The 27,532-nt window shown below is 43.5% G+C and overlaps 1 protein-coding gene across 7 annotated transcripts in view; it reads right to left on the minus strand.

The window, feature by feature from the left end:
- Positions 1-27,532, minus strand: part of SPTBN1 (spectrin beta, non-erythrocytic 1) — a 212,595-nt gene that overhangs the window by 26,768 nt on the left and 158,295 nt on the right. For all 7 annotated transcript variants that reach the window (XM_031008124.3, XM_055377900.2, XM_055377899.2 and 4 more), the window contains 14 exons: positions 26,613-26,704; positions 25,217-25,297; positions 24,709-24,824; positions 21,384-21,496; positions 20,390-20,577; positions 19,270-19,387; positions 17,904-18,062; positions 16,632-16,934; positions 14,628-14,781; positions 13,076-13,946; positions 12,850-12,987; positions 11,268-12,024; positions 10,131-10,333; positions 5,111-5,201 (listed from right to left, as the gene is read on the minus strand). In XM_031008124.3, coding sequence (XP_030863984.1) covers positions 5,111-5,201; positions 10,131-10,333; positions 11,268-12,024; positions 12,850-12,987; positions 13,076-13,946; positions 14,628-14,781; positions 16,632-16,934; positions 17,904-18,062; positions 19,270-19,387; positions 20,390-20,577; positions 21,384-21,496; positions 24,709-24,824; positions 25,217-25,297; positions 26,613-26,704 — 3,384 coding nt within the window. The remainder of the gene's footprint in view (positions 1-5,110; positions 5,202-10,130; positions 10,334-11,267; positions 12,025-12,849; positions 12,988-13,075; positions 13,947-14,627; positions 14,782-16,631; positions 16,935-17,903; positions 18,063-19,269; positions 19,388-20,389; positions 20,578-21,383; positions 21,497-24,708; positions 24,825-25,216; positions 25,298-26,612; positions 26,705-27,532) is intronic.

A 27,532-nucleotide genomic window follows, 5' to 3' on the forward strand; every position in this document is an offset into this window, starting at 1 on the left:
GTACTACACACGTTTCCATGGTGACAGACAACCAAATATTTAACTTCACAACTCTGACCCGTCATGACAGGTGTCCATTAGATGGAGCTTGTACCTGAGCTCTGCTCCAAACTATATCTAACATTCATTCCAGAAGTACAAAAGCTCTATAAGCCAGTTTTCAAACTGTTTGGCACTCATAACTGGCTTTCCCCACAAAAGGCCCGTGTTTAAAATTCTACCCTAACCAGTCCAAGACATGACTCTTTTTCTCTTCCAAATACCTGTGTCAGCTATACCATGTTAATCATGATTGACTTTTACTCCATTTGGCAATCCTTCTTACTCTTAGTTCTTTTCATTTAAAAAAAAAAAAAACTACTTATTTATTACCTCCCCCTTTTTGTGGGTGCATAGAAGGGAATGCAAAAAGGCATAAATAACTTGCTCACTGTAGGGCTAAGGCAACAATCATGCCCTTTCAATGTTTCCTTCAAGTTTGACTCACCTTCACCTCTTTTTCTATAGCCTCTAGTTCTCTAAAGAACCTTTCATTCACACCAAGAACACTTCACAGGACTTGATTTTGAGACCCAAGATGTCTGCTTGGATCTGAACCCTGGAGAGCCACACAAAGGCTGCTGGCCGCTGACAGACCTGAGAAAGGAGCTCTCTTACCAGGGTCAGCCAAACGCCAGGCCCAGACCCACTTTTGCTGGCTTCCATCCCGAATCGGCCCTAGCTCATTACTGCCTGCCTGTAAGGGCCATGCCAGAGTCCTGATTCCCACTCCATTTGCTTTGCTAACCTAGGAAGAGCTTTTTGTTTGCCCAGGCTGAAGATACACAAAAGAATGCAGAGCCAGCCTGGAATCAGAAGTAACCAACTGAAGGGACCATGTCCCTTCTCCTGAGTGACCGTGAGAAGCCCACTTTTACACCAGTTATTGTCACAACAAATTGGCACCTTAAATCCTTCATGGTTCTACCAACAAAGATCTAGAAGTGACACATAAAACCAGTAGAAGTACTTACAGAATTAACATTTCCAAGGCCCTTCCAGTCCTGCTGTGGGCTGCTGCCAGGAAAGGCTCCCCGAGATTTGTTTTTTGGAAATGATGTCAAGGAGAGCGACGTGGGTCACAGGAGCCCCCCGGCTCTGAAAGTGGGTGAACTCTTGGGCACTATCCCTATCTTTCTCAGGCTATTCACCATACAGGGAATGGGACAGGAGGCAGGGGTGGGAGGGGGTTAAAAGCAAAAGGTAGTGAGATTTTTGATGTCACTCTTTGTTGAGGGAAAAACTAGCAAATCTCATAAAGCCCTTTGTCATCAAAGACCATGGATCTATTACACAATAAAGGCACGCACTTCCTACTTGGAAATAATTATCTATGTTCCAGTTATCTGGGCAGCTAAAATCTGAAAGACTATGGCCATTCAATCTTAGGGGAAAAGAAGTTAAAGTAAAACTTAATGACAAAATTTTTCCCAGTATTCTGTACATACACACAAAACAGAAGGCATTTATTGATTCAAAGTGCCAAGGACATCCACATATTTTCACTATTCATAACCACTTACCCAAGAGGGATTAAAAAGAGAGAGAGAGAGAGCGCTACATAAAAATCAGAGGCTTACAAACAAATCTGCTCTTTGCTGAACACATCATCCTACAGATAAAGCATCATGCGATACAGCACAATGAAATGGATCTATGGAACTTGCTAGTTCATCAGCATTCTGCAACCAAAGCTACAGTTATTATTTGTGGGCATTTACAAAGGTCATTTAAGAATTTACTCATTCTCTGCAGAAAAGAACACTGTGCAGACGGAAAAAGATAAGGAAAAAATGCTTTGATCGTTGAATTAAGCTAACAGTAAAGGACAAACTCACATCCCCGTACCAGACACATGTAGATATACTGCCTTCCTGGAAAAATAAAAATCAGTTCCAGAGAATAGGTGGTGTAATGTGAGGACATACAACACAAAAGGAATACCTTTAAAATCATTCATTCATTTTTCAGGATATCACATTAAAATAACACTACGGGCCAGGCTTGGTGGCCCACACCTGTAATCCCAGCACTTTGGGAGGCCAAGGCGGGTGGGTCACTTGAGGCCAGGAGTTCAAGACCAGCCTGTCCAACAGGGTGAAACCTGGTCTCTACTAAAAATACAAAAACTAGCTGGGTATGGTGGTGCATGCCTGGAATCCCAGCTACTTGGAAGGCTGAGGTAGGAGACTTGCTTGAACTCAGGAGGTGGGGGCTGTAGAGAGCCGAGATCCCACCACTGTACTCCAGCCTGGGCAACAGAGTGAGACTCTGTCTCAAACAAAACAAAACAAAACAAAACAAAACAAAACCACTACAAAGATGATGATGGTCTCTATCTTTCCACTGTAACTGGGAATAGGAGGGTCCCTGCTCATTCCAGCATACTGTATATGCCAGCATACTGTATATGCCAGCATACTGTATTGCTGGTACAATAGCTGTCCGCATCTAGGTGGTGTTTATGGGGGTGGTAATAGGGGCGGATCTTACAATCCACACCTTCTCTAACCAAGGCACCCAACAAGGAAGGAAGCTGAACAAAGAGACAGACCCCTGGATTCCCCATACCTTGAACAATACCAACATCCTGTAATAGTATTAAATTTGACCTCTGAGTGCTCTGTAAATATCTACCAGAATGACAGGTAGATTATCAAATGTAGGGCTGGTCCACACACAAACACCATTCTCAAAAGATTCTGGCTTAAAAGGGGTGTATTTTAATAAGGCTGAATGATGGAAAAGTTTATAGCCAATGACTGTATCACCCTTTTGATTATAGTACTATACCAAGTGTTTTAGAGCCCCCAAGCTTGACCTAAATTCCACCAACCATGCAGAGACTATACATGCTGGTGTGGGACACCCGACACCTCCCACAGACACTATGGCTGTACTAACTTCTAATGTAGCTCAAGGAGAGACAGGCAGGACAAGGGAAGACAGGATAAACCAGGATGAGTTCGCAGAGCAGTCACACAGAGATCTGCAAATCATCTCCTGGACATAAAAAGCCCCACCCAAACTTTCCTGTGTCCTTTGAGGAGAAGTCACAGAAGACAGAGCCCCTGGGCATGCCTCATAATCACTGGAACTCAGCCAAGGTGTGTGTGGAGGAGAGAACGCCTCATAACCAGGGATGCTCATTTAGAGCAAGTGGAAACAAAGATCTAAAGACCTATTAAGACTGACCATTTCCTGTGATTCTATCAGGAAGAACTGTAACTTTATCTACTTACTTTTCCCATACATGTCTACTTACGAAATCTACATATGTCAGTGGAAAATAAGAGACTGGAAATTTCAAATACAAATAGGTTTCTCTCACGGGTTCCCCTGGCCACTCATTGCTCACTCCCTGGTCTTCTTTTTCTTAGATTTAAACTGAGCTTTACCATGGTTAGGTAAATGAATTTCATCTTATTAACTTGCCCTTTAAAAGCAGGAGTGTGGGATCCCATTGAACCCCCTATCCCCAGGAATATGGGCTGAGGTTACAGGGAGTCACAGATGGTTTCTCAAGGTGAAACAGGGACTACCAATCTGTGGAAGACACAGCCCAAGCTACAAACACCTCTTCATCCCTTTTACTCCCTCCAGTGAAAAACGGCAACTGGTATTACTGCAGCACACTAGGCAACTCCACATAGCTAACTTTAGATCCCATTACTCTCTTCTATGCCCTGTCTTGGGACATGAATGCCTCTGTAAGTGAGTATCCTATTCAAATGGGTTACTAATGCTTGCGTGTCACTTAGAAGAGGCACTCCTCTCTTCAGCCTGTCTGGCTCTGGGCAAATCCCCCAGAGACCGGGATTCATCAATGTGGTGCTTAAAGCTGACAGACCCTAAGCTTCATAGTTTAGGGGCTTTCCTTCTTAAGGTTTTGCTGCAAGAGCATATTGCAAGATTCACAGTAAGACAGCAGTTTAACGGATGCAAAGGATTGCTTCTGTCATACGTGATCTAACACAGCTGTCATTGGAGCCGTATTTCTTTTAATGCACAGTCACACATTTGCATGCAGGGTGTCTGTGATGATTGGAGTTGTATTCTCAGCGTATGACCTGATTCTACCCCCATACTCTTAGCCCCATCAAGGTTCCTGCAGCTTTGTGTGGATATTCCCCACCCCATTTTTGCCTGAGGATTTTTATTTTAATAAACCAGAGAGGGCTGAGTCTGTTGTTCTCCGGCAGACAGAGAAATATGGTGTGCTCACGAACTCACACGTGAAATCAGCTAGATGCTATTCTCCAACTAGCGTGCAGAGAAACTACTTTTTTCTGGCCAACTTTAGTTTTTAAAGTTTGTGCATGTATCAGAAGAGCATGAAATAGTATAATGATCATCAGATTAATGCCACATTAAAACTTGGTGCTTGAAATCAGCATTACTGCTCTTTGCATGTTAGATACACATGGGAACAGCCTGAAAGATGGATAGATGAAGGTCTTAAGCGAATAAGAAACTAATTTGTATTTTGAAAAATCTCTGCTTCTTACTTGGTAGCCAGTTTCAGTTCCCTTTAGTTCTTTCCTTCCATATCATTGAAATGTACATTGCTTTAAAGAGTGAAAGCATGACACTAAATACTTCTAGGTTGCACAATATTCTAGGACATCAATATCCAATAGAACTTCCTCTGACGACAGAAATGTTCTATATCTGTGTTGTCCAACATGGTAGCCACTAGTCAAAGTTGGCTACTGAGCACTTAAAATACAGCTAGTGATGGAAGAACTATGCTCTTAGTTTTATGTAATTATAGTTAATTTAAAATGAAATAGCCAACCAACCATAAAGACATTGTGGCTGGTGTCTACTGTAATGAACAGTGCAGTACTATACTATTAATATAATCGTCTAGATTATAATGATCTAATTAAGCTGTACCTTGTAGGCTGGAGAACTGATGAAGTGCCACGTATCCCTGCCTGCGAGTCAAATGGGTGCTATGGATTTCTGGTTTCATTAATTTTATAATTCAAAAGGCTCTTGTGCTAAACGCTGGTTGGCAATTGCTATTACTGGAACCCAGGAATACAGGGATTAAAGAGTAACATACCTCTTGACAATCTTGCAGGAATTTCTGTAGATCCCTGTTGTCCTTCAACCTCATCAAAAGTTCACTGGCTGTCTCACGATTCTTCCTATGTCTATTAGAATGGTAACAAAAATAATTTTTAAAAAAGGAAGTAGAGAATCTTGAAATACAGAATACAAATCAATTTATTTCCTGAATTCCTAACTATGCTAAAAAGAGTTTGCTTGCAGTTCTCAATAATGTGAAGGAGACAAGATAAAGAGATTTTAGCATCCTCCAAAGGAGTAAGCCATGGTCCCAGAGAGACCCCAAAATCTGCCCAAACCACACAACAGGCCGAACATACTGTCAAATGATCTATACAAATTTGGTGATTCCTAATCTGGTGTTAAGAAAAAAATATGAGCACACGCTTTGTACAAGTCCTTATTTTAGGCACCGGGGGAGAAGTGGAAACTTATTTTCAAGAAGCTCATAACTGGGTGACACATACAAGGCTAAGAAAATATATATATTCATGTAACTGGCTTTAAACAAATGTTTCCTGATAAACAGTTTCTCATCTTGAAAAAAACTCACCAAAAATAAAACAAAAAGTAATGAAAATTTTTAGACCTATAAGACTATATACTAACTCAATCCCACTTTTAATCAATTGATAAGGGTAACTAAAGCTCAAAGAAGTTAAAACACAAAACCTTAAATAAATAACTTGTAAGAACTGGAAAGAGCTGCTGAATTTGGTAAACGCTAAGGTAAAGGGGGTGCTCGCTCCCTACTTGGCTCCTTCCCTATCTGCTGTGAAGGTGCCAGCACTCTTCGGCAAACTTCCTTCATGCACCCCGTGGCTTAGAGACTGGAAACTGAGAAACAGCAGCGTGAATGCCTAGCAAAGGATTGCCTTCCAGTGGCTCCACTACAATAGCGGAGAGCTTCATTTCCAATAGGGGAGGACCCACTGAGGATTCAAAAGCACTGCCACACATACACTTCCTTGATATTCCTGAGTTGCCTAAAACAAGAAAGCCAGTCTATATTCAGGGTATTAAGATGGATAAAGGCAGAGTGCAACTGAGGAGAGCTGGGTTTTCATTCTGATTCTTAGAGCAATTTCTCACTGCCTGTGCCTGCACAAGGTCTCTCCTCTATCCACCAAACCCTGAGGCAGGGATGAGGAAGAACACACACAACCTTGGATTCTCCACCACGCTGAGCAAGAGCAGCTTGGTGAACACGTGCTGCTGACTGGTGTCTGAAGAAACTTCCCCAGGAGAAAGAAAGATCTTAGAGTAGAGATGCATGCACCACACGGGCCCTCAGTGGCTGCTGACAATGCAGTGTCATAGCCATTGTCTGCCTGGAGAATCAAAGGGAAAAGCCCTCTGCCCCTATAGCTCCTGCAGGTACCAGTGGCTACAGAACAGTAGAAATTATACATATTTACATGTTATAACATCATATATAATTTATATTATGTAAATTACAGTATTACATACAATTATTGAAATAAAAATATTATTAGGCATATGTTAGACACAAATAATGCCTTTTTAATTTTTTTAAGTTGAAAGGAGTTCCATAGCATCAGGAAAAGGGATCTTAATATGCTTATCCCACATAGGCAAAATGCAAACATAGAAAAATAATTATACTATAATGCTAAATGAAAATAGTTTATACATATTAAATGATATAAAACTCCAAGGCATGGGTTAGAAAGTAAACACTTAAATAGCATATGCTACAGATGGGATTAAGGGCAGTAGTTTTCCCCTTGAAAATGTCAGACATTTACTGCTTTTATAACAACAAAAAATAATAAAGGCCAGAGACATTTTATGTCATTGCCATCTATCATCAGAAACCAAAATTAAATTAAAAAAAAAAAAAGATTGTTAGTGAATTTGGGCTAAAAAGAATTAGTCATCTAAGAATGTGGATGGGTTAGGAATGTCAAAAGGAAATTCCCTTCCCTCAAATTCCAGTTCTATTTCTAGGGGAGTTCAAGAACGCAAATCTTTAGAAAGGAGATAATATGAGTTGGAGTTAGTGACAAATGCAGGAGTCCTGCCAGTAATCAAAGGGATAAAGGATTCCATTCCCTTTGGCATGGCATCTCATTGAAGTCCTACAGTGGCAGGGAAGAATCCCAGATACTGGAAATTAACAACAGGACACACATCCTCGCCTCTCACGGAAATAACAGAAATGAAAGCAACTTCAAACACTGGAAAGATTCATTAAGGGAGAAATATGACCATACAGAATCCTGAATGTATTTCTTATATAATCAACTCTCATATATGCCCGGCAGTTACCGGCCCAGGCAGCCTTTCTCCTATAGTGGGACCATCAAGATGGGAAGAAGGAGGCAAGGATTTAGAGTCACATGTCCAAATGACACCGATCTATGCGCAGGTGTGACAACGGCCTTTGTGTGGTGTGAAACACAGCCACACAGGCATCTGGGACTGCCGCTGACTCAGAAAACACTTAAAAGAAGTGAGTGTGGCTTAATGGTTTACTAGTGCAACAGACATCATTCGTGGGAAGTGAAACTCAGGAAATTCTCTCCATGTTGGATCACGGATTCAATTACAGGGAAGGGCCTGAGAAGGACCTTTTAAAACTAGGCAGTAGTTTCCACACTCTTAAGAGTGCTTTTCCATCTCTCACTTTCTCTCCCTGTAATAAGACTCAAAAAAGCTCCCTCATCACATGAAGCAGATGCGGGTGTTCTGGTTTCTGTGAATAGTCAAGAACCCCAGGTGCCTGAGTGAAACAGCTGGGTAACTTCTGAGCCTGTTTTCCAGTGTGAGACAGGGTCTTGCTTTATGAAGCTGGATACTGTTCCTTGCTCCCCATGAACTGTGCTGTGGCTGGAATTTCCCTCTTGGTCAGGAGCTCCCTCCCTCCCTGTTCACATCCCCTGGGGCAGGCTGAGGACAGTCTCTTCCCACTCACAGGCACTTTGAAGGCCACTCATACCCCACCCACATCTGTTAGAGTCAGTGTCTTTGTTCTGGTACTCTTTCAACAACTCAGGAAACTTCCTGAACGTAAGCACATTATAATGACTTTACATTCTAGGAGAATCGCTTCACCACAGTGTCAGGATGTTTCGAGGAGCGGGGATTATATCTGAAGGTTTAGATGTTTACTTAGTCTGTGCTCCTACAACACCTGGAACTCACAGATGTGTGTGTTTTCATAACAGACAAGTACCCTCTAGGGTCAGTTTCAGTTCTGTGGGCCTCTGGGGATATTAAAGTGAAATCAGAATTCAGTTAACATCAATGGAGAAAAATAAGAAAATGTAGCTCTCCTGATGGCAGGTCATTGGAAAGCTCCCTCCTTCCATCTTTATTATGCTTATTGATCGTACAGGGTTATCTTTACGTTTCATTTTTAAAACTGAGGAATCCTAAGGAAGCTCTGGAACACCAGTAGCCCAGGCTCTTGGTCAAGGGCAAAAGGAAGGTTAAGCCACAACTGAGGGCTGCTGCTGCTGAAACGTTTTATCATATCCAGGAGTCTTGACAGCATCATCTGCTTCCAACAGCTTTGTGCAGTTGCAGCACTGGGGACATAAAAAAAACCCGAGGAAGCAGCAAGGCAGCTGCATGCCTGCCTGAATGCACACATCCCTAACAGCCAAGCCCGCCTGCAGGAAACCCGCTGTGTGCATCTAACATGGAAGTACATAGGATATCTTATTTACAAAATACTCAGAGTTAATATTACAAAAAAAGGAAATTCTTTTTCCCTAGGTTAAGAATGCTTTGCCCAATTGCTGTTTCTCATGCTCATTTAAGGAGGGTTTGGTGGATTTATTTTTCTTTTTTGCAGCTGTTTTAAAAGCAACAGATACAAAATTATAAATATAAGTTATTCTCTATTCCACAATACCACCCTAGAACATATAGTTCAGCCTGGGAATCAGCTCAGAAAAAAAGATTGGAAGTGGTAAAGACAGGAGCTCAATCTTTATTGGAAACAAGAGTAATCCCCTCTCCACCCGTCTTATTTTAAGTCAACCTGACCAGGGGTCCCAGGAAACCCTCTCAGATGTGGTAAGCAAAGGAATATTTTTCCTTTCCAACACACTTGAAGGCCAGAAGAGAGGCAGAAAGGAAGGGCTTGTTTTTTGATTACATCAGTCTCACAGCAAGCCCTTAAATTCAACCCAAACTGGAACAGGGGCTAGTGACTGATCCAGTGGCTGACCCAGACTGGCCTGTGCTAGTGCATCCAACCCCTGATCTGCCCCAACCTCCAACTTAAGTAACCGGGGCAAGGCAAGAGTAAGGAGTGAGTCAAAGAGTTAGGGTCAAACAGAGTCCACCGGCCTCCAGCCGGGGAGGAAATCTTTCAGACAGACAGACAGACACACACACACACGTAAATAAAAAAATAATTTTAAACAAGAAATGAAGAAAGTGTATCCAATCCTGGAGATGCCCTGGCAGAAGAGGAAAATAACCTTTGCTCTTATTTACCTCTCCATCATGAAAAAGATCCTATTACAGCACTATCCAAGCCAATTTTCTAAAAAAGTCCAGGTAATGTTCCTTTGTAGCTTTGCCAGGTACTCAGAACAAGCAAGCTTCACCCTCCCTTCCCACTCTCCTGACAGGCTTCTTTCTCATGGATGAAGGGGAACATGGGCTTGGCTGGGAATACCTGGCGCCAGGGGTCCCATCAGGTGACACAAGCGTGTGTTAATCCTCAAAGGGCATGGCTTACACCTGATCGCGATGCAGCACTACGGCTCTTACAGGTCCTTGGTTAAGAATTAGCTTGGCTTCTCAGGCTTTCTTTCCTTTTGTGGACACTTGTACGTGTCTCACCAGACCCACATTCTCAGGCAGTCATGCACAGCTCACTAATTTTCTGTATGGGTAGATGAACTTCTGCTGGGCACCCATATTCTGCCCACTGGGAAATTTATACCTAAACTCCCAAGGGCTTCTGGCCAATGATTCAGAAGTTTGAGAGCCCTAAGGTGCAAGGCTCCCTTAAGAACCTCAGAAAACTGTACCTGTCATCAATAGAGTCCACCTTCTCCTGGATGCGATCTGAGTTGATGTTCCCATCGCTCACCAGCCTCCGGCCAGTCTCCACCACAGCATTGATCTTCTCCTCATTGGCGTCCATGGTGGTCATGAAGTCCTCTTGCTTTTTAATTGCTGCTTCAGCTCCTTCCAAGGTGGTAGGCATTTCAGTGTGAGCCAGAACATACTCCTTATTTAAAAAGAGGAACAAATCATAGCAGATCAATGAAGGATCTCATTTTCCTGTGTTCTACATTTCCGTGCAACATAGTTCACAACACTTTCTTCATTACACTTACATGAAATAATTAAATCACATCAAATTAAAAGTTAGGAGGAAAAAAACCCAGTGGGACACTGTAACTGACCGAATTTCCCTCAGGGGTTAAATGCTCTAAATTTTTTTTTCCGAAGAGAGTGAGGAAAGGAACCAAAGCTTTGTGTATCAGCCTCAAGGGTCCTCTCACGTGCCTATCAAGGCAACAGCAATGTACCCTTCATACTCTCTCTCTGAGACAGTAACAGCCCTAAAGTTGGTTACTATCCTCAGCTGTTTTTATTTCTCTAATCTCTACCTTGTGTCCTCAGGTGAAGTCCCTGACCCTTCTAGAGCAAGAAGACAGACTGGTCTCAAGAAAAAAAAAAATCCTCACCGTACTTTTTTTTTTTTTTTTTTTTTTTTTTTTTTAAGAGACGGGGTCTCACCCTGCCACCCAGGCTGGAGTGCAGTGGCACGATCACGGCTAACTTCACCCTTGACCTCCTGGGCTCAAGTGATTCTCCTGTCCCAGCCTCCCCAAGAGCTGGGATTACAGGAGTGAGTCATCATGCTTGGCCCTCACTGTATCTTTTAAATTGGATCAATACCTCAATTATGAAGACATACTATGAACACATAAGGCTTTGTAAGGCAAAGCAGCTCTTATGGCAACTTTCAATTCCTGTCCCCTAAAATGTGATGGATTTCAATGCCTTAAGAGTATGGGGAAAAAAAAATCAGTCTCTAAATTATCCATATAATTCCATACAGATGTGGTTTAAACCAGCTGCCCCAGCCAAAACATTTCAAAGGGCAGCCAGGGCTGCTTTCATGGAAAGGAAGCAAAGGCAGGAACAAACCTTACCTGATTGTTAAGAAAGGCTTCGGCTTGCTTCGTGTCTCTGAGGAACTGCTGGTAGGCATGTGACTGGGATAGGAGATTTTGTCTGTTCTCCCACATCTTGTGGAGCTCGTTCCATCCAGTGTCCAGGGCCTGCAGCCGCTGCCGCAGAAACATGTACTGGGCATCGGTCTGCCCCTGGGTGACCATCTCGCCCATGTCCCTCATCTTCTGGTAGTCCTCCTCGTAGTTGTCGATCTCGTTCTTGATGTTCTCGTGCTGTGTGAGCAGCTTCTCAGCCTCGGTCAGGGTGTTTGGCATGTCCTCCGAGGCGATCGCTGTCTGGGTCCTAGAGAGCCAGGACTGGAAGTCGTCCAAGTCCCGTAGGAACTGTTGCAGCTTGCTGGCCTCTCCCAGGGAGGCCTCTCGGTTTTTCAGGGTGGTCTTCATCTCCTCCCACACGTCGCTGATCTCGGCCAGCCGAGACAGGATGGCCTGGGCCTGGTCGGGGTGCTCGGACTCCAGCTTCTCTGCCTCCTTCTGCAGGTCACTCAGCTTTGCCTCAATGGCCACCAGGTCCCGCTCCATGCCGGTCAGCTTGCGCTGCAGGGCCATGACGCCAGCCAGGTCATTGCCCAGGTCCTGGGTGGACTCGATGACCTTGGTCTTTTCCCGAATCCAGGATTTGGTTTCGTTGCACTCGAGGTGGTAGTTCTGGATGCTCAGGGCAGACAGGAGGGCATCCTTCTTCCTGTCAACCAGTTCTCTGAACTGGCTCCACCTGTGAGTGCAGGGGCAGACAGCGAGTGTGAAAAAGGGAAGACTGACCATGGCTGGATTGCAAAAGGAACAGTGATGGGTTAATGCTGCTTATGTGTTTTCTCCATCTGTGCTTTGACTACATGCTTTTTTGGAAAATCATCTCACTCAAACTGTGAACACCAAATATAATGGAAATAGCTCAGGGATGCAATGTAATCTGGAAAAAGCCTGTCACGAAGAGGAATGTGTTACAGAGCTCCAATGTGAGCAATTACAACATATCCATTCCCAGAGTCAATTAATTCATGTCTGTGACACATTTTACACATCTCTCAACTCTACCTAATGAACGTTTTCCAAATCTAAGACTGATGGTAACCTTCAAAACTGGGGCCAGTTGCCATAACCTACTCAAACATGTTTACTCAACAGAAAGATAAGACTGGAACAAAGGTCTGCCCTGACAATCAGGACTTTCATTGGCAAATTAAGTGTTAAACATGCTAGAGTCCTGTTCCTGAAGTTACTATAAAATGGATAGCACAGGTGTCATCTTAATACTTTCTACACTGGACACAGGTCACACCAAGGCCCTAACTTTGGTGTGGCGAGGGGCAGATGCTGGGCTGACTCAGATAATCCTCCTGCAACCAATGATGTTGCCCTGAGAGACACTTCTTACAAAACAAGGACATGTCAAAAGGCACGTGCCAATGCCATGACATCAGTGTTGCAATGTCGATGACCCCATGTGGGAAATTCCCAACAGCAAAGCTCGATGAGTGACCTCACCCTCCCCAGCCCCACATGCGGGAGGCTGGCACACTGCTGGCCACGTGCTCACCTTGTGTTGAGTTTGTCCTGCTGGGCTTTGATTTCCTTCTCACTTGGGTGGCCGCTGTGCATCAGCTGGCGTGCAATCTGGTTCACCACTGCGACCCGGGAAGCCTGGTTGTTCATTTCTGGTTCTAGGCTCTCAAATCTGAAATGGCAATTTGACAGGGTGGTCACCTCCTGGGCCACTGGTGGTCACAAGGAACAGGCCAGTGGCTGACCAGCACCCCGCTCACCTGTGCTGGATGACCTCCAGATCCTCCAGCTTCTCTGGGATCTGCATGTTGTTGAGCCACTGCTCCTTCTCGTCGATCCAGAGCTCACAGGCATCAGCCTCGCTGAACATCTTGTACAGGGCCAGAGTGTCCTGGAGTGCCTGCTTCCGCAGCCGCGTCAGCTCTGCCACCTCCTTATACCGCTCCTCGATGCCCGACAGCCTGCCCCTCACGTCTGGAGACTCGGCATGCTCCTGGGGGAGGGCGCTGGCTTGTTCGTGCAGCGTGTCAAGGGTGGGCCTGTAATTGGCGATCTCTTCCGCCACGTCCTTGTGTTTCTTGACCAGAGACTGTGTGGAATACTCATCGTGGCCCACGTCGCTGCTGGAGACAATCTTGAGGATGTCCAGCATCCAGGCATCAATGTCATCAGCATCTGCCTGGAACTGGTGCAGCAGGGAGGCCTCCTCCAGGCGCTTCTTCCGAATGGCCGAGAGCTGCTCTAGGTTGGCCCACTGCTCCCGGATGTAAATGATCCTCTCACGGATCTTCTCCGACCCGAAGTGCTCCTCTGCGATCATGTCTTCGCCTTCCTTGATGGCCTGCTCAAAGTGGCCACTGCGGCCGCTCATCTCGTCCTCGAATGCCCGGTGCTTGCTGAGCAGGCGCATGACGCTGGTCAGGTCTTTCCCGTAATCGTCTGAGGACAGGATCTTCTCCTTCTCCCGTATCCAGCCTTCCTCTTCTGCCATCTCCCAGAAGAACTTCCAGAGGCGGCGGGACTCTTCCAGACGGGCCCTGCGCTCAGCCGCCAGCTGGCAAAGCTCTTGATAACAGAACTCCATGTGGGCCACGCGGTCTCGGATCACCTGGGGGTCACAGGGCTTGTAACCTGTTTAACATCAAGGAAGGAATGTAGCTGTGTGAGGGAGCTCAGCATGGGTGTAGGCTCACTGGCAGGCAGTAAGCTACACCCCACATTCTTATGATTACCAGCTCACTGCTAAATGTAAATGCAGGGCCATGTGATAAGGCAATGGAGCACCTTCTAATAACTTGACTAGAACAGGAGTGAGGGCAATGATAAACATTATTTTTTTTGGCCAAACCGCAGACAAAGTGATCATCCTCCTGCAAGAAAGCACTTGAATCATATGAAAAAGGCAGCTGCATATAATTGTTTCTAGAAATATACGAAGCATAACCAAATCATTCTAAACATCCTCCAAAGAGAGGTATATGCAACCAGCTGTGAAAGCCAGGAGCTGCTGGAACAGCCACACCAGGGTGTCGGTACATGGCCAGAGAGACTGAGGTATGACAAAGTCTCACTGCCAAACACCAAGCCACTCAAAGCAAAGGCAGCATTTGCGTATTTAAGGAAAGGATGTATCAATTCCAGAAAAACAAGACGGAGTTAGTGTTCAGAAGGCCACTCCACCGTATTTCATGCTCCCATGACAAACCCACCAGGAATGTATAGTGGCACAGTAACTTCAAAAGCCCCACTGTGTTTCTATAAATATGAATCTCTGGTGACCCGGAGGTAATGCTTGGAATGGGCCATCCTTACCTTCCCCGTCTGTTGCGAACTTCTGGGCGGAGGCATTGACACCTCTCACCCGCTCTGCCTGGATGCCAATGTCTGCTTCAACCAGGGTGTGCTTCTGTAACAGGTCTTCCACACCAAGTAAGTGTTTGCCATAGTCTTGAGACAATACTAGCACCTGTGCACAAGAAGCAACCAAAAGGACATCTGTGACTATAGCCTTGACTTCAGCATCACATCATCTTTGGACAAGCAGAGAGCCAGCAATGAAGCTGTGCCTTCCCTCTAGTCTGCCATGGACCCCACACCTTCAGGGGAAGATGATGGCCAACAAACCAGAACAAAACAAATCGAACCTGAAGGCCTGAGTCAGGAGAGCTATCACAAACTAAGGATCACCAAACTTGGAATAAGTACGTCAAATCTACACTAAAAAGTGCAGAATAGAAGAAAAAGATGGTGAGGGCCAGCAGGGGTAGGGGTTGGGGGGGGCGGTGGTGCTGTATGAAAGATTCCAAAATATAAACTGGAGCTTCAAGAAGAAACCGCTGCAACAACTACTCAAAAATAAATAAATAAAGGTGATAGACTTGGTCACTTCAAAGTTGAAAGAAATCTTTTAGAAGTTGCTGAGCCTGTAAGTGAATGTTTTTCCTCTGTTAAGAGCTTATTGGTATGCCTCTACTGTACTTACACAATCAATGGGAAAACAATCTACTTGAAAAGCTTACAAGCCACATCTTTAAACCAATAAGGAGAGCAGGGTCAGGTGGCTGTCTTGCTTAGTAGACCCCAAGCAACTTCAAGCGTTTAAGTTTGAACCCACTGATATTTTCTTGTTTCTTCCATCAACCAGCGAAATTTGGGGGCCTCATTCTACATCCTCGCCAGATGAGATTTCTACTTCACTCTTACTTCTGAGGAAGTCTCTGGACCAACTGAGTTACAATGTGCATCATGATTTATAAAATGAAGAGTCCCTCTCTGCTACATTTTACGAACATTTCTATTTTGAGAGGTCAAGAGAGACCAGACCTAAGAACACTGTAAATCTGGAACAATAGGAGGGAAAACTGATGGTATCAGATGACTTTGCCCCTCTGCCAGGAACAGTCCAAGAGGTAGGCAACAGATGACAGCTTATATCCTGGAAAGGGAATCTCTTGCATAAGGTCAAGCTTGGGAACACAGTGTGCTGAGACAAAGGAAGCTTCATGGGACTGTCTGAAAACTGTCCTATTTTCTTCTGTCTACAAGGCTAAAGGCCTCCCAGCTGGAGAACTGCTTGACATGGCTGAGCATTCCATGGCCTGCATTGGAGGACATGAACAGGTACAGGGCCATGGCATGATAGCACGTCTCTTCCTGGGAAGGGGGAAAGGTTGGAACTCTATGCTAAGAGCAGTCAATAAATGGCATGACCAGCCACTGCCATCCAGCCCATTCCATGATCTGTGCACATACTACTGCATTCCATCCTTGCAATAATTGGATGAGGTAGATAGTAAGTACAATCTCCATTTAAAGACCAAGAAAGAGGGCTCAAAGAGGATTAGGCAACTCAGGCACTCACAATCAGAACTCTGGCTGCCTGGTTCCTGACCTCTCCTCTGTCCATGGCACCTACCACTCCTCCCTTCTCCCCATACCACCTCTCCGGGACCCCTGCCCAAAGTAGTACCACTCACTCACAGATCAATGAAACAGTAAGTTAGTTTAACCCTGAAAACTTAAAAATAAAGCCACAATGTGATTGATTCCCTACAATAGGATATATCTAAGTTAGATCTAAATCACAGAAACAGAGCTCTGGCTACTGAACTGGTCTTTACAACTTTTTCACACTTCACGTCTCATTTAATTCCTGAGCTAGCAATCTTCCCATGGGTGATGTGGCTCCTCTCTAGCTGTACAGGTGGGCAGTTAGACAAGGCATACAGCTGTACGTAGGGGTTTAGTGAATGAGTCACAGAAAAGAGAGCCCTGGTTGGATCAGCTCTGTCGTCCTTCCTTTCGGTCAGGTTTTACCTTCATTTCATCCATCCAGTCCATAATGTAGAGCATTTCCTGGAATATCTTCTGCAGCCCCAGGTTCATCTCGAGCCGCTGTCTCCGGGCCCTGAGCAGTTCCAGTAGGTATTCCCAGAGCCGGATGACATTGTCCTTCCTCGCTGTGATGCGCTTGATGTCATGGTAATTCTCGGCCTCGAGCTCCCTGGCCACGGCTACCACAGCCTGCACACGCTCCTCGTATGCAGCAATGTCTGTCTCAATGGCCTCGTGCTTTTTTGTGGCGGCCTCAACTGCAGGAAGGTCAAACCCGAAGTTGTCCTACAGAGAAACGGAATGAAAAGAAGGAAAATAAAAAATCCACCCGGGCACAGTAGCTCATGCTTGTAATCCCAGCAATTTGGGAGGCCGAGGCGGGCAGATCACTTGAGGTCAGGAGTTCGAGACCAGCCTGGCCAACATTGTGAAACCCTGTCTCTACTAAAAATACAAAAAGTAGCCGGGCGTGGTGGCACGTGCCTGTAATGCCAGCTACTTGGTAGGCTAAGGCAGGAAAATCGCTTGAACCTGGGAAGCAGAGGTTGCAGTGAGCCGAGATTGCGCCACTGCACTCCAGCCTGAATGACAAGAGTGAAACTCTGCCTCAAAAACAAAACAAAAAAACCTATTTCCCGCGCACCCCCCCCCACCCCCCCGCAAAAAAAGTAAAAGAACAGACATGAAATCTTGAGCACACATTAATCCCTGGTGGTCTTAAAGCCAAATCTGACTCCTGAGTCCCCCACCCCACTGGTCTCTGCCTTGAGCTTAGCTGCCCTCCTCAAAGCAAACTAGTAACTGCTCATTTTGCAGAAGGGCCCAGTTCATATCTAGTACCTTACTGAAAAGCTAGAGCAGGTGATAGCTTATGTCAAGCCAGGTGGAAAAGCAAGCCATTTTTGTTTATTTCACAACCAGTCTAACTGCCTCGTAGGATTAGTTGGTCAAAGATTAAAGAAAAGAGAGAAACTGTTAGAACTTATCATAAATGTGAACAGTTCACACACACTCAATGGCTCTAAAACAAACTCTGCTTGAGCTGCTTCCAAATCTATGAAAAGTTAGATAAATAGAAATGTATATTAGAAATTATAAACATCCTCTTAATGGGAAGTGGCCAAGGTGACCTGACGTTCCTCCAGAATAATGAATGTCGATAAGCAGCTGTCCTCTGGCCCTATGCCCCTGGGGATGGTCTGTATTTCTAGATTACCCTAGGAACAGTCTTTTTAATAATGTCAAGAGCAGAACCTGAGACACCAGACGCTGGTTTTCGCTCAGCCAAGTCTCCCTCATAGCTGCCTTGCGATCAAATCTGCGGGCGAGCTGTTCCAGTTTCTCCTGTCTTATGAGCTCATTCCGCAAAGCCAGTTCTCTTTCGTGTTCCGCTTTTTCCAGTCTTTCCCAGGCCTACAAAAATGAAAATACACACACACACAAACACAGTTTCCTGCAGTGTTCAAGAAAACTTCCGTGGTTACAGTCAACAGCTAATATTTCTCAAAAGGACCTGACAACTTGAATGGGAAATCCCATTCCCACCCTCACTGACTCTCAAGCCTTGAGGAAAAAAATGGGTTTTTCTCTCAGTGTATCCTCATGGGAACGCTCTTCCATCATCTAAATCTAAAGATTCTGTGTTGTACTTGGATAACAAAACTGTAGCTATGAAGCAATATAAGTAAATTATAAATCTCTAAGAGGAAATAAATTATCTTAAATAGCTTTGATCATATAAAAAAGATAAATGATTTTTCTAAGAATTCATATGAATTTCTCATTCATTCCACCCTGGGCCACTTTTAAAAAATTTACACATCTGAAATTTCTTTCAAAATCCTGACCTACTGTCCATATTAAATTCACTCCTATGAAATGTATTTCTTCACCTAAAAAAAAAAATCAAACATTCCACTCGAAGGAATCTAAGTGGGGCCAGACGCAGTGGCTCACGCCTATAATTCCAGCACTTTGAAAGCCGAGGTGGGAGGATTGTTTGAGGCCAGGAGTTCAAGACGAGCCTGGGCTATATAGTGAGACCCTGTCTCCATTAAAAAAAAAAATTTTAATGAGCAGCATAAAGGAATGTAGTTCTGTACAAGTGACCAAAGTTCTAGAATTTTTCAAATTTCTTTCTAGTTGGAAATAATGCCTGCTGTGAATTTCTATAACTGCAGGCATAATAGGCATGATGATTAAAATTGCTTATTTGACAGCATCTCTAATGCAAGAAGCCAACATCCTAAGCCCCACAACTACTATGATTCCAAACACATGAAATAAGGTTTCAATTTCTCCTTTCTGTAATTTAAAGATGTTTGAAACGATTGCCTCAGATGAGAAGTAAAGTGATATGTATCTGAGTAGCAAGGTGTATAGCCTACGCCAAAGCTGGTTTGATAAAATCTAACATTGCCCCCTGAAGCCTCCAGCAGCCTAACCCGGTACCATTGTTTGCTTGGTCCTTTGCCACACCTGAGCACCAGCTGCCAATTGTCAATTCGGCAGGTGGGGACAGCCCCTTCCAGTCTCTTGTCCTCTTAGCAGTCGAGACCTAGTGATAGAACCTGAAGCCTCCAGGAGGTCAGGGCCCATGCAGAGTCCAGATCCACTTTACCTTGTTGATGTCAGAGATGAGCTTCCCCTCCCGGGGCATGTAGACCTTCTGGTTGTTGGCCCTCATCTTGCTCTGAATGGTGAAGAGCAGCACTTCCAAGTTCCCCTTCTCAGTAAATCTAAACACAGGGGAAAACATTCATTTGGTACTGGAGAAAAAAACAATTTCACACTGTCATGCATTTTAAAAACCATTTAACTCTGGTCTGACTTACATGAAATGCATGTCAAAGAGACATCAGTAGGTTGCTTATTGGCTATTACAAACCTTGAAACATACCAAACCGTTGAATTTCTTTGTGGTTGGTTGTTGTTGCTGACATTTATATTTGAGGGTGTCAAAGGCATGCAATACTCTTTTGTATTCACTTCAATCAAGGTTTAAACCCCAAATCCTGGACAATGGACTTACTTCATTCATTCAGTGTAGCTGAATGCATTCAACACGAATTATTTCAAATGTCTACCTAATGTAATTTTCAATGGGTTTTAGAGACCTTACCAAGATATATGCAACTGAGTTTTCAGAAAAGAAAAAATAACTTTGGAACTATGGTAAGCAATAGATAAGGTCTACAATCCTTATTCAACAATTATGAACTTAAAAAAGATATGAAAAAAAATCAAACTTTTTTTGGGTTGCAAAACCTGTTCTGAACTGTTATGAAATTATCTATTATCTTTCTTTATCTAATGCAATGTGAATATTTACACATTTTGCTACAGATACTTACTGGGCTTATGGGCTATTGCCTTAGTCCCATCTGGGGTCTTATAATATACAACATATGAGCTGTGCTGTTTTTTTAAAATCCAAAAATTATGGAATCCTGAAACACACTAGGTACAATGGTTTTGGATAAGGGGTTGGGGACTTGTACCATTTCTTGGAATTCTCATATATCCTGTATGTCAGTGGCACATTTCTATTGGGAAGGGCTCAGAGAGAGCATGATCTATCATAAATCTCAGCAACACAGATTCAGATGAAAAGGAGTAGGACACACTGCTGAGAGGCATTCAGTTAAGAGATGAGATTACAGAAATCAGAACATAGGGATCTGTTGGCTACAGTGATGTGTCTTTCCATATTAATGATCACACTACAATATGCATCTTACTTGGGTGGTTTCTCCACAGTGCGGTAAGTGTTGAATGCCTGAAGCTGCTGTTGAACCCCGACCAGTGAATTGGCAAATTTGCGATTGTTCAGAATGATGATGGTTTGTTCAATCCATTCCAGAAGGTCAGAGGCAAGTGATTCATACTTTTCAATCATTTTTTCTGTTTCAATAGCATTGTCAAGCACCTGTAAACAAGGGATAGAAAAATTGAAAAGATCATGTCACTCCATAAGTTAAATACAATTGTAACCCTATACGAGTGCACGCACACAAAACGACCGGCTTTGAAACAGTTTGGCCAGCTCTGAAACAGTTGACCAGCTTTGAAACAGTTCAGCTGCACCTGGGCACAAGCATTTTAACTCAAGGAACCATCTGCTAAGAGGGGCCCAGACTGTGATTATTATTTGTGAGCAATGACAGCTTAACTGTAATTGGTTCTGTAACTTCCCAACCCCCTAGCAAAGAGATTCTGAATGATTTCTGTAGCCTAACATCTGAAATCCCTAGAGAAACAAAAAGGGCTCAATTTAGCTTGATCCTGTCCCATAAATGCCCATTAATTTTTGACTTCACTGCATTGAGAGGACAACGTCATCTGGTCTGAGGTGTTTTGAAAACATGGCAGGTGAACATCAGCCAAATGAGAAGTAAAAAGCACGATGCTGGGGCCTTTTCAACTGTGGTAAGTAGGATGTCACACCCATGACATTAGGCAACTCGATCAGATTTCCAACACCCAATTTCCTGGAGCGGTTGAGGAGAAAGATGTTGCTGGGTTTGAGATAGCCCCCAGATCCTTTCCTAAATATGGTGGCCATCTCTCCCACCTCTTACTACCCTTCAGGATGAAGGAGCTTCCGCCGATTTCCCTACCATCCGGAGAGTCCACTACAAATTGCTACTGGCAAACTTTATGAGTGCATGGGAGAATGAGGGCTCAATTAACCTTAATCATGTCTCACAACTCACAAAATTGGCACCAGCTCACCTTTCCAATTCGTTTTCCTTCAACAGCTAAGGCCTTCATCTTAGAGAAGTAGTGGTAATAAGTCACCACATAAGTGATTATGGACTTCTCATCAGGATGGTCCACGCTGATGTCTGTAACCCAGAGAAGACTCTGTTCAGTGTGTTGCATGCTACTGTGCCCCACCCAGGTAGCACGAACAAATGCAACGACTGCTGGTCAACATGGAACAGTTCAGCGTCTTCATGTTTGTACTTGAGCGTTCTGCCATCCGTGCATTAATTACAAGGATAATGAGGGTGAAACCATCTCACTGATTCCCCATTATGTGAATATTCATGAAACGCCTTCCACAGACACATAGTTCCTCTCCTTGCCCTACTACCATACTGGGTTAGCTCTGCTTGAGTCCTCATTGCTGCCTACAGGACCAGCACCACCCCCTGTCACTCAGTCTTTGGATATCTTTATCTCCTTGTTACCAGTATCCAGCAGCTAGTCACTGAGTCTAAGTTGGGATGACCCTTATTTATGGAATTCTTATTGTCACTCATGTTTCAGACCCATCCTGTCACATAACCAGCCCTGAAACAATGGCTCCCTCCACCAGCTTTCCCTACTACTCGATTTCCTTCACATAGTGCACCCAGACTGATCTTTCAGAAGCACAGCTGTGAACACAGTTTCTCCTAGCTCAAATTACTCAGTCTGAAGAATAAACTATAAGCGCTTCAGTCCTCTAGAATCTGGCTATAACTTTCCTTCCCTTTTTTTCCATCAATTTGTCCAATATTCACCAGGCTTCTTTTAAGTGTCAAGCATTGTTCTAGACATTTCTAAATTCTATAGCCTACTACCTCTCAGACACTGTATTCCTTATTAAATTTTTTGAGACAGGGTCTCACTCTGTCACCCAGGCTAGAATGCCGTGACATGATTATAGCTCACTGCAGCCTCAAACTCCTGGGCTCAAGCAATCCTCTCACCTCAGCCTCCTAAGTAGGTGAAATTGCAGATGAGAGCCACTGTACCTAGCACTGTATCTCTGAATCAAACTTGACCATTCACCATTCCCTATACACACATAATTTCCAATACTCCTTCCTTAACTTATGACTTCCCTTTGTCTGAAATGGCCTTCATGACCCCATAACTTTCTTACTATCCATCAAGGTCCATTTCAAAAGTTACCACCCAATACAACCATTTATGATCCCCACAGCTGACATTATTGTCTCCCTCCTCTAGTCCCTTGGGGCTTTGTATGGACACATAGTCCACTTTTTGCCAGGTTATGATTTTTTATGCATGTTTTGTTTACCTTACAAAATTCAGTCCCCAAGGGCAGCAGCCTGTCCGGGCAAGCCCCTATGCCACTCCACCTACCACATTCCCGCTGTGCTGTCCTGCGCAAAGCAGGTGGTCAATAAATAGGTACTGAGAGAAGGAACAAACAACTTAAAATGGCAAGTCTTTGAAGTTCGGCAATATTGAGTAAGCACTCAACTTGGGATAGGTTGTGAAGAGAACACAAAAGACAGCTCTTAACAGATATTATCAGGCTCTTTTTCAATATACATTCATACATACACCCCCATTCCTATCGCCGCCCCGACAGCCTTGTATGGAGCAAAATTGTTTCTCTTAATTTAAACAAGAGAACATCAGGACACACTGCTGGCATGCTCCCTGCCCAGGGTCACTAAGGCAGCCAGTGGTGGTGAGGGCCAGAATCACAGCTACTGTTCCCTACCCCAGGGCTCCTGTGTCAGCTCAGCCCGTCAAAGTGTGCACAAAGGAGAGTGAACTGGAGGACAGCCAGAAAAAAATGCCAGTGTAGGTATCCAATTTAATCAACACAAAATGTCAACAAAACTCAAAGAAGTGAGAAGGTAAAACTTTTTATTTAACTTGTCTACAAGTAGATTTTAACTGATGTTTTTTGGAGCCCTGGACAACTAATAATCAAGATCAAACCCACAGGATAAAAGTGAAATCAGCTGCCATTTTTAGCTCCTTGTCTTGTGATCTGGGGAACATCAATCCCCCTTTTCATACTGGGCGGTGATTGAAAGATTAACTAATGAGCAAGTTATTAAAAAATGTTGTCACTGCGATACGGAAAAAAAGGTTCTTTATCAAAGCACAAAGAACTAGGGCTAAGGAAAAATTCCTTCCCATAGTAAGATAGGGGTTAAGCATGAAGATTTATCGAAGCCCGAGGAATTTTAGTTTTCTGTTTATATTGAGAAACCATTTAATGGGTTAGTACAAAGATAATTTTATCTCAGCTTCCTGTAGCCAACATATCAGTGAATCTGATGCATTGGAAAATAGCAAGAAGCCTGCCTGGCAGCCTCATGACCTTGATCTGCCTTTGGGTAGTTAAACTTCCTGTTCTATATTTAAAAGAACTTTAAACTTTCACTCACATACACACAGTTTTTTTCCTCTCTAATATTTGTTCACAGCTGAGAGGATCTATATATCTCCAGCACTACAAACAAATCCAGATATTTTAAATGCTTTTCAAAATTAGAAAAAGTTCCTATGAGAGCTCATGTTGAAATGAAACCCAGAATTAGGATTTTGTTAAGCAAGGAAACTACAACCTGGGGAACTGCTCCAAACAGGTCAGCTCCAAGTTACACAGGGACTCACAGAGTAAAGAGGGATTAGTTCCGTGCAGAGAATGGGATGCAGCTGTAAGAAAGGACTATGACTGCTGCTCCTTCCACCCCTACACTCCCCTTTCCCAAATGTGCCTTCCTCATTTAAACGCTTACTTGCTCATAAGCAAAGCACAGCCTCCTAACAAGGCCCTGCCTGCAATCTCCACCCATCCCCATCCAACCTGCTTGCCACCTTCAGATAAATGTCAGCCAACAAGTATTCATTAAGAGCCTATGCCAGGTTTTCTACTTTTCTACTTCGAGCACAGCTGCTAAGAACCTTCAATGACTCCCTGTTGCCTGTTGCCCCTATGGGGATCCCATCCACTAACAGCAGGGAATAGTGGTATTCCCTACTATTACCCTAAACACCATTCCCATTGAATTGTTAGCCCTCAAACATACCTTCTTCTTTCCTGGTTCTGCACCTTTGCTCATGCTAGTAGCTCTGCCCGCACACGCTCTCCTTCAGACTCTGTTTAAATCGTATTCATCTTTCAAGGCCTTTTTGAGTGTCATCCTTTCCACAAATCCTCAAAAAATTCCCATAACCAAAATTAAGCTCTTCCTTTGATAATTCCCAAATGAAACAGACTGACACAAAACAGATTTTACATTAACACCTGGATGGTACAGATGCTAAAAATCCCACCTGTAATCCCTTGAGTCCCTACCTTCGGGGTCCAACAGTTTAGTGAGGCCGAGGTGCTGCTCTGCCAGATTAAATGCATTCTGCAGGTTGTAGTGTGCGTTAGATTTCTTCAGTTTGTCAAAATCTATCAGGTCAGGCCTGTGCAGAACAACAGTGGGACACAACAAAAATCATGGCTTGAAAAGAAATATGACCAATGAAACATGACTGTTACTCCAAAAAGGTTAAAATCACCAATTAGTGGAGTAAAACTCTAAAATATACTGTTACGGAATCATCAAACAATGAAACCTGATTTTTGAATAAACACTTCAAAGTTAATTAAGAAAAAAAAAAAGATTAAGGGTGAACCTGTTTATTTTGTTTGGAAGAATTTATATATTCTCCCATATTTTCCTCACATGGAATGCAGAAATTTCCACCATGGTGCAACAGTTAAGCCAACGGATATGGAAAAGTCACCCAAACCTGCTATGGAAGGACAGCAACCTTTTATCCCACGATTGCTAGGATGATTTGTATGGACTTACCGGTGTTTGTGTATCAGTGCATTGAAGGCCATGCCGTCCCTCCAGCTAGTGGTGAAATTGTGAATGTTGACATTGGGGTACCTGCCAAGGACAAAGCAGAAGGGAAAAGCAACACAATTACCACATGGAGGTTTATACTTTTGCCAAGTGCTTTGTTAATAAGAAGTCTGTAAGCATTGTAAAACCTAAAGCAGTGAATATCACTAACGACAATCAAGTCAGAACAAATAACCCGTCAACTCGAGCCTGCCATAAAATAAAAATAAAACATGCATCCATGTGGCTTTTCTTGCTTGGTAATTCAGTCTCACAAAAGATGTGAACTGTGTCGTAGATTTAAAACACTACTCTTACTTAGGAAAAAGTGATGACAACCTAGACACCTCTGAGGCCTCTGCTTCCACTGGCTTTCTACTCTACCTACAAAGACACCAGGACCTGCAGTCCCTTGTCACACGTTACTTTGGGACAAGACGTGGTGGGACTATCTGTTCATGTTACACTCAGCTTTCTTTCTTCCATACGCCACTTAATTTGATGAAGTTTGTAAAAGCAGTACCTCCCTGAAAAATTTATGTGTGAAACTTACCCATAATGAATCAGCTATTCTATACCATACTGACTATTAATAACTTTATATCAGTGGCTGATTAAAGGTTCATACCTGACTTGACCCTTTTATTAGGCCATAAGCTCTTTATAGACATGATGACTTTTCAGCTAGCTCTCAGAATGGATGGAGTTCTGATTTACATATTCTGAATTAATGTTCTTTAGAGTTACATCTATACCTAAAGTAGTTCTGACAGTAAATCTAATTAACCTAAAATTGGGTCTCAGTAAGTACCTATGACCTTAAACCAATTTGCTAAGAACTCGAAGGCTTAGCATCAGTTGAGTCCTAACAATAGTAAGCAACAAAAAAAGATGTGGTTCTCTAAAAACAACTTGACTGAAATTTCAATGAAAAAATAAAAGGGAAACTGACACGACACAGATAATATTAAAAGGTTATGCTATTGTTTACTGTGCAAAGAAAGCTCCCCAAAACAGAAATTAAAGGGTGAAGAAAACCTACAACTGTATTCTTAAAATATCATGGATATGATTCCTAAGCATGCTTCCAGGGTTTTCAAATTCAAAATATAATGCTCTCTGGAGCTTCCTTAATAAAGAGAAGGAAACTGATTATGAAGACATGACAGGTCTAAAATATAAATTAGAGCTCCTTTCATTCTGAGAGCTAATTGAAAAGTCATATCAACTGCTTGCGAGTTAACAAGACTTCCCAATGGAAGCAGTGGAAAAGATACCTGTCAACACCTTCTAAGTGATGACTGCAGTGGAATTCAGTCCTGGAAGAAGCAGCCCCAATACCCTCTTCATTCACACTCACCCAGCTGTCTTCATCTGGCACCACAACAGCAATGCATCCTTGGCAGATTTCTTCTCTTTGTTGTCTTCAGTTTCCACACTGATATCCTGGATCTAAGATTTACAAAGAAATATTAGACAAATAGATGGGTCAGCTGCCTAAAAGAACCACTGAAGAACAGGTCTGCATATACATAAAGAATAAACTGTAGATCAAAGCCTTGCCCTGCAGACGATCTACCCTGTCAATAAAAACTGCTTCCTGAAGTCTGGGCTCACTTCAGAAACACAACGAAAACTACATTTTCTATGTCACACAGACAGAAGGCTGACGGGACTTCCCAGCACCTATCAGAGGTCATTTTTACCCCTGAGACAACCCATCTTTCCAGTGAGAATCTAGCACAGGGGTTCATACAGTGCATCATCTGGAATCTCACCAGACCCCCAGAAAAATACTGAGTTTGGTTTTTTTGTAAGTAAACATTTTTCACACCAGGTGCAACCTTCATTGATGAGGGCACTGTGTGCACCATTTCCAAACTATTAGAGCAAGTGTGGGCTTAAACGCTGTGCTTCCATGGTGTGCCTTCATAAGCCGCTCAGAGGCAGCATATCTGCAACATTATACACAAAGCCTGGTCAGCTGGCACCAAAGTCAGACTGCCTGGATGTGAATCCAGGCTCCATCACCTACCATGTACCCTTGGGCAGGTTCCCCAGCTTCCCCATCTGAGGAATGGAAATAATGACAGTGGCTAATCTCACAGCACTGTTATGCACTTAAATGATATAATAAAGTGCAGAGCTCGTAATAAGGGTCCGTGAATGTTAGTTCTTAGATTAGGCGCCAACTGCCAGCTACGTAATTTTAGACAAATGCTCCAAATACACTTTTGTCTATTACATGAAAGTTTCCTCTTGTAGAGTAAAATGTGGAAT

The sequence above is a fragment of the Gorilla gorilla genome, chromosome 12, assembly GCF_029281585.2.
Source record: "Gorilla gorilla gorilla isolate KB3781 chromosome 12, NHGRI_mGorGor1-v2.1_pri, whole genome shotgun sequence".
NCBI lineage: Eukaryota > Metazoa > Chordata > Mammalia > Primates > Hominidae > Gorilla > Gorilla gorilla.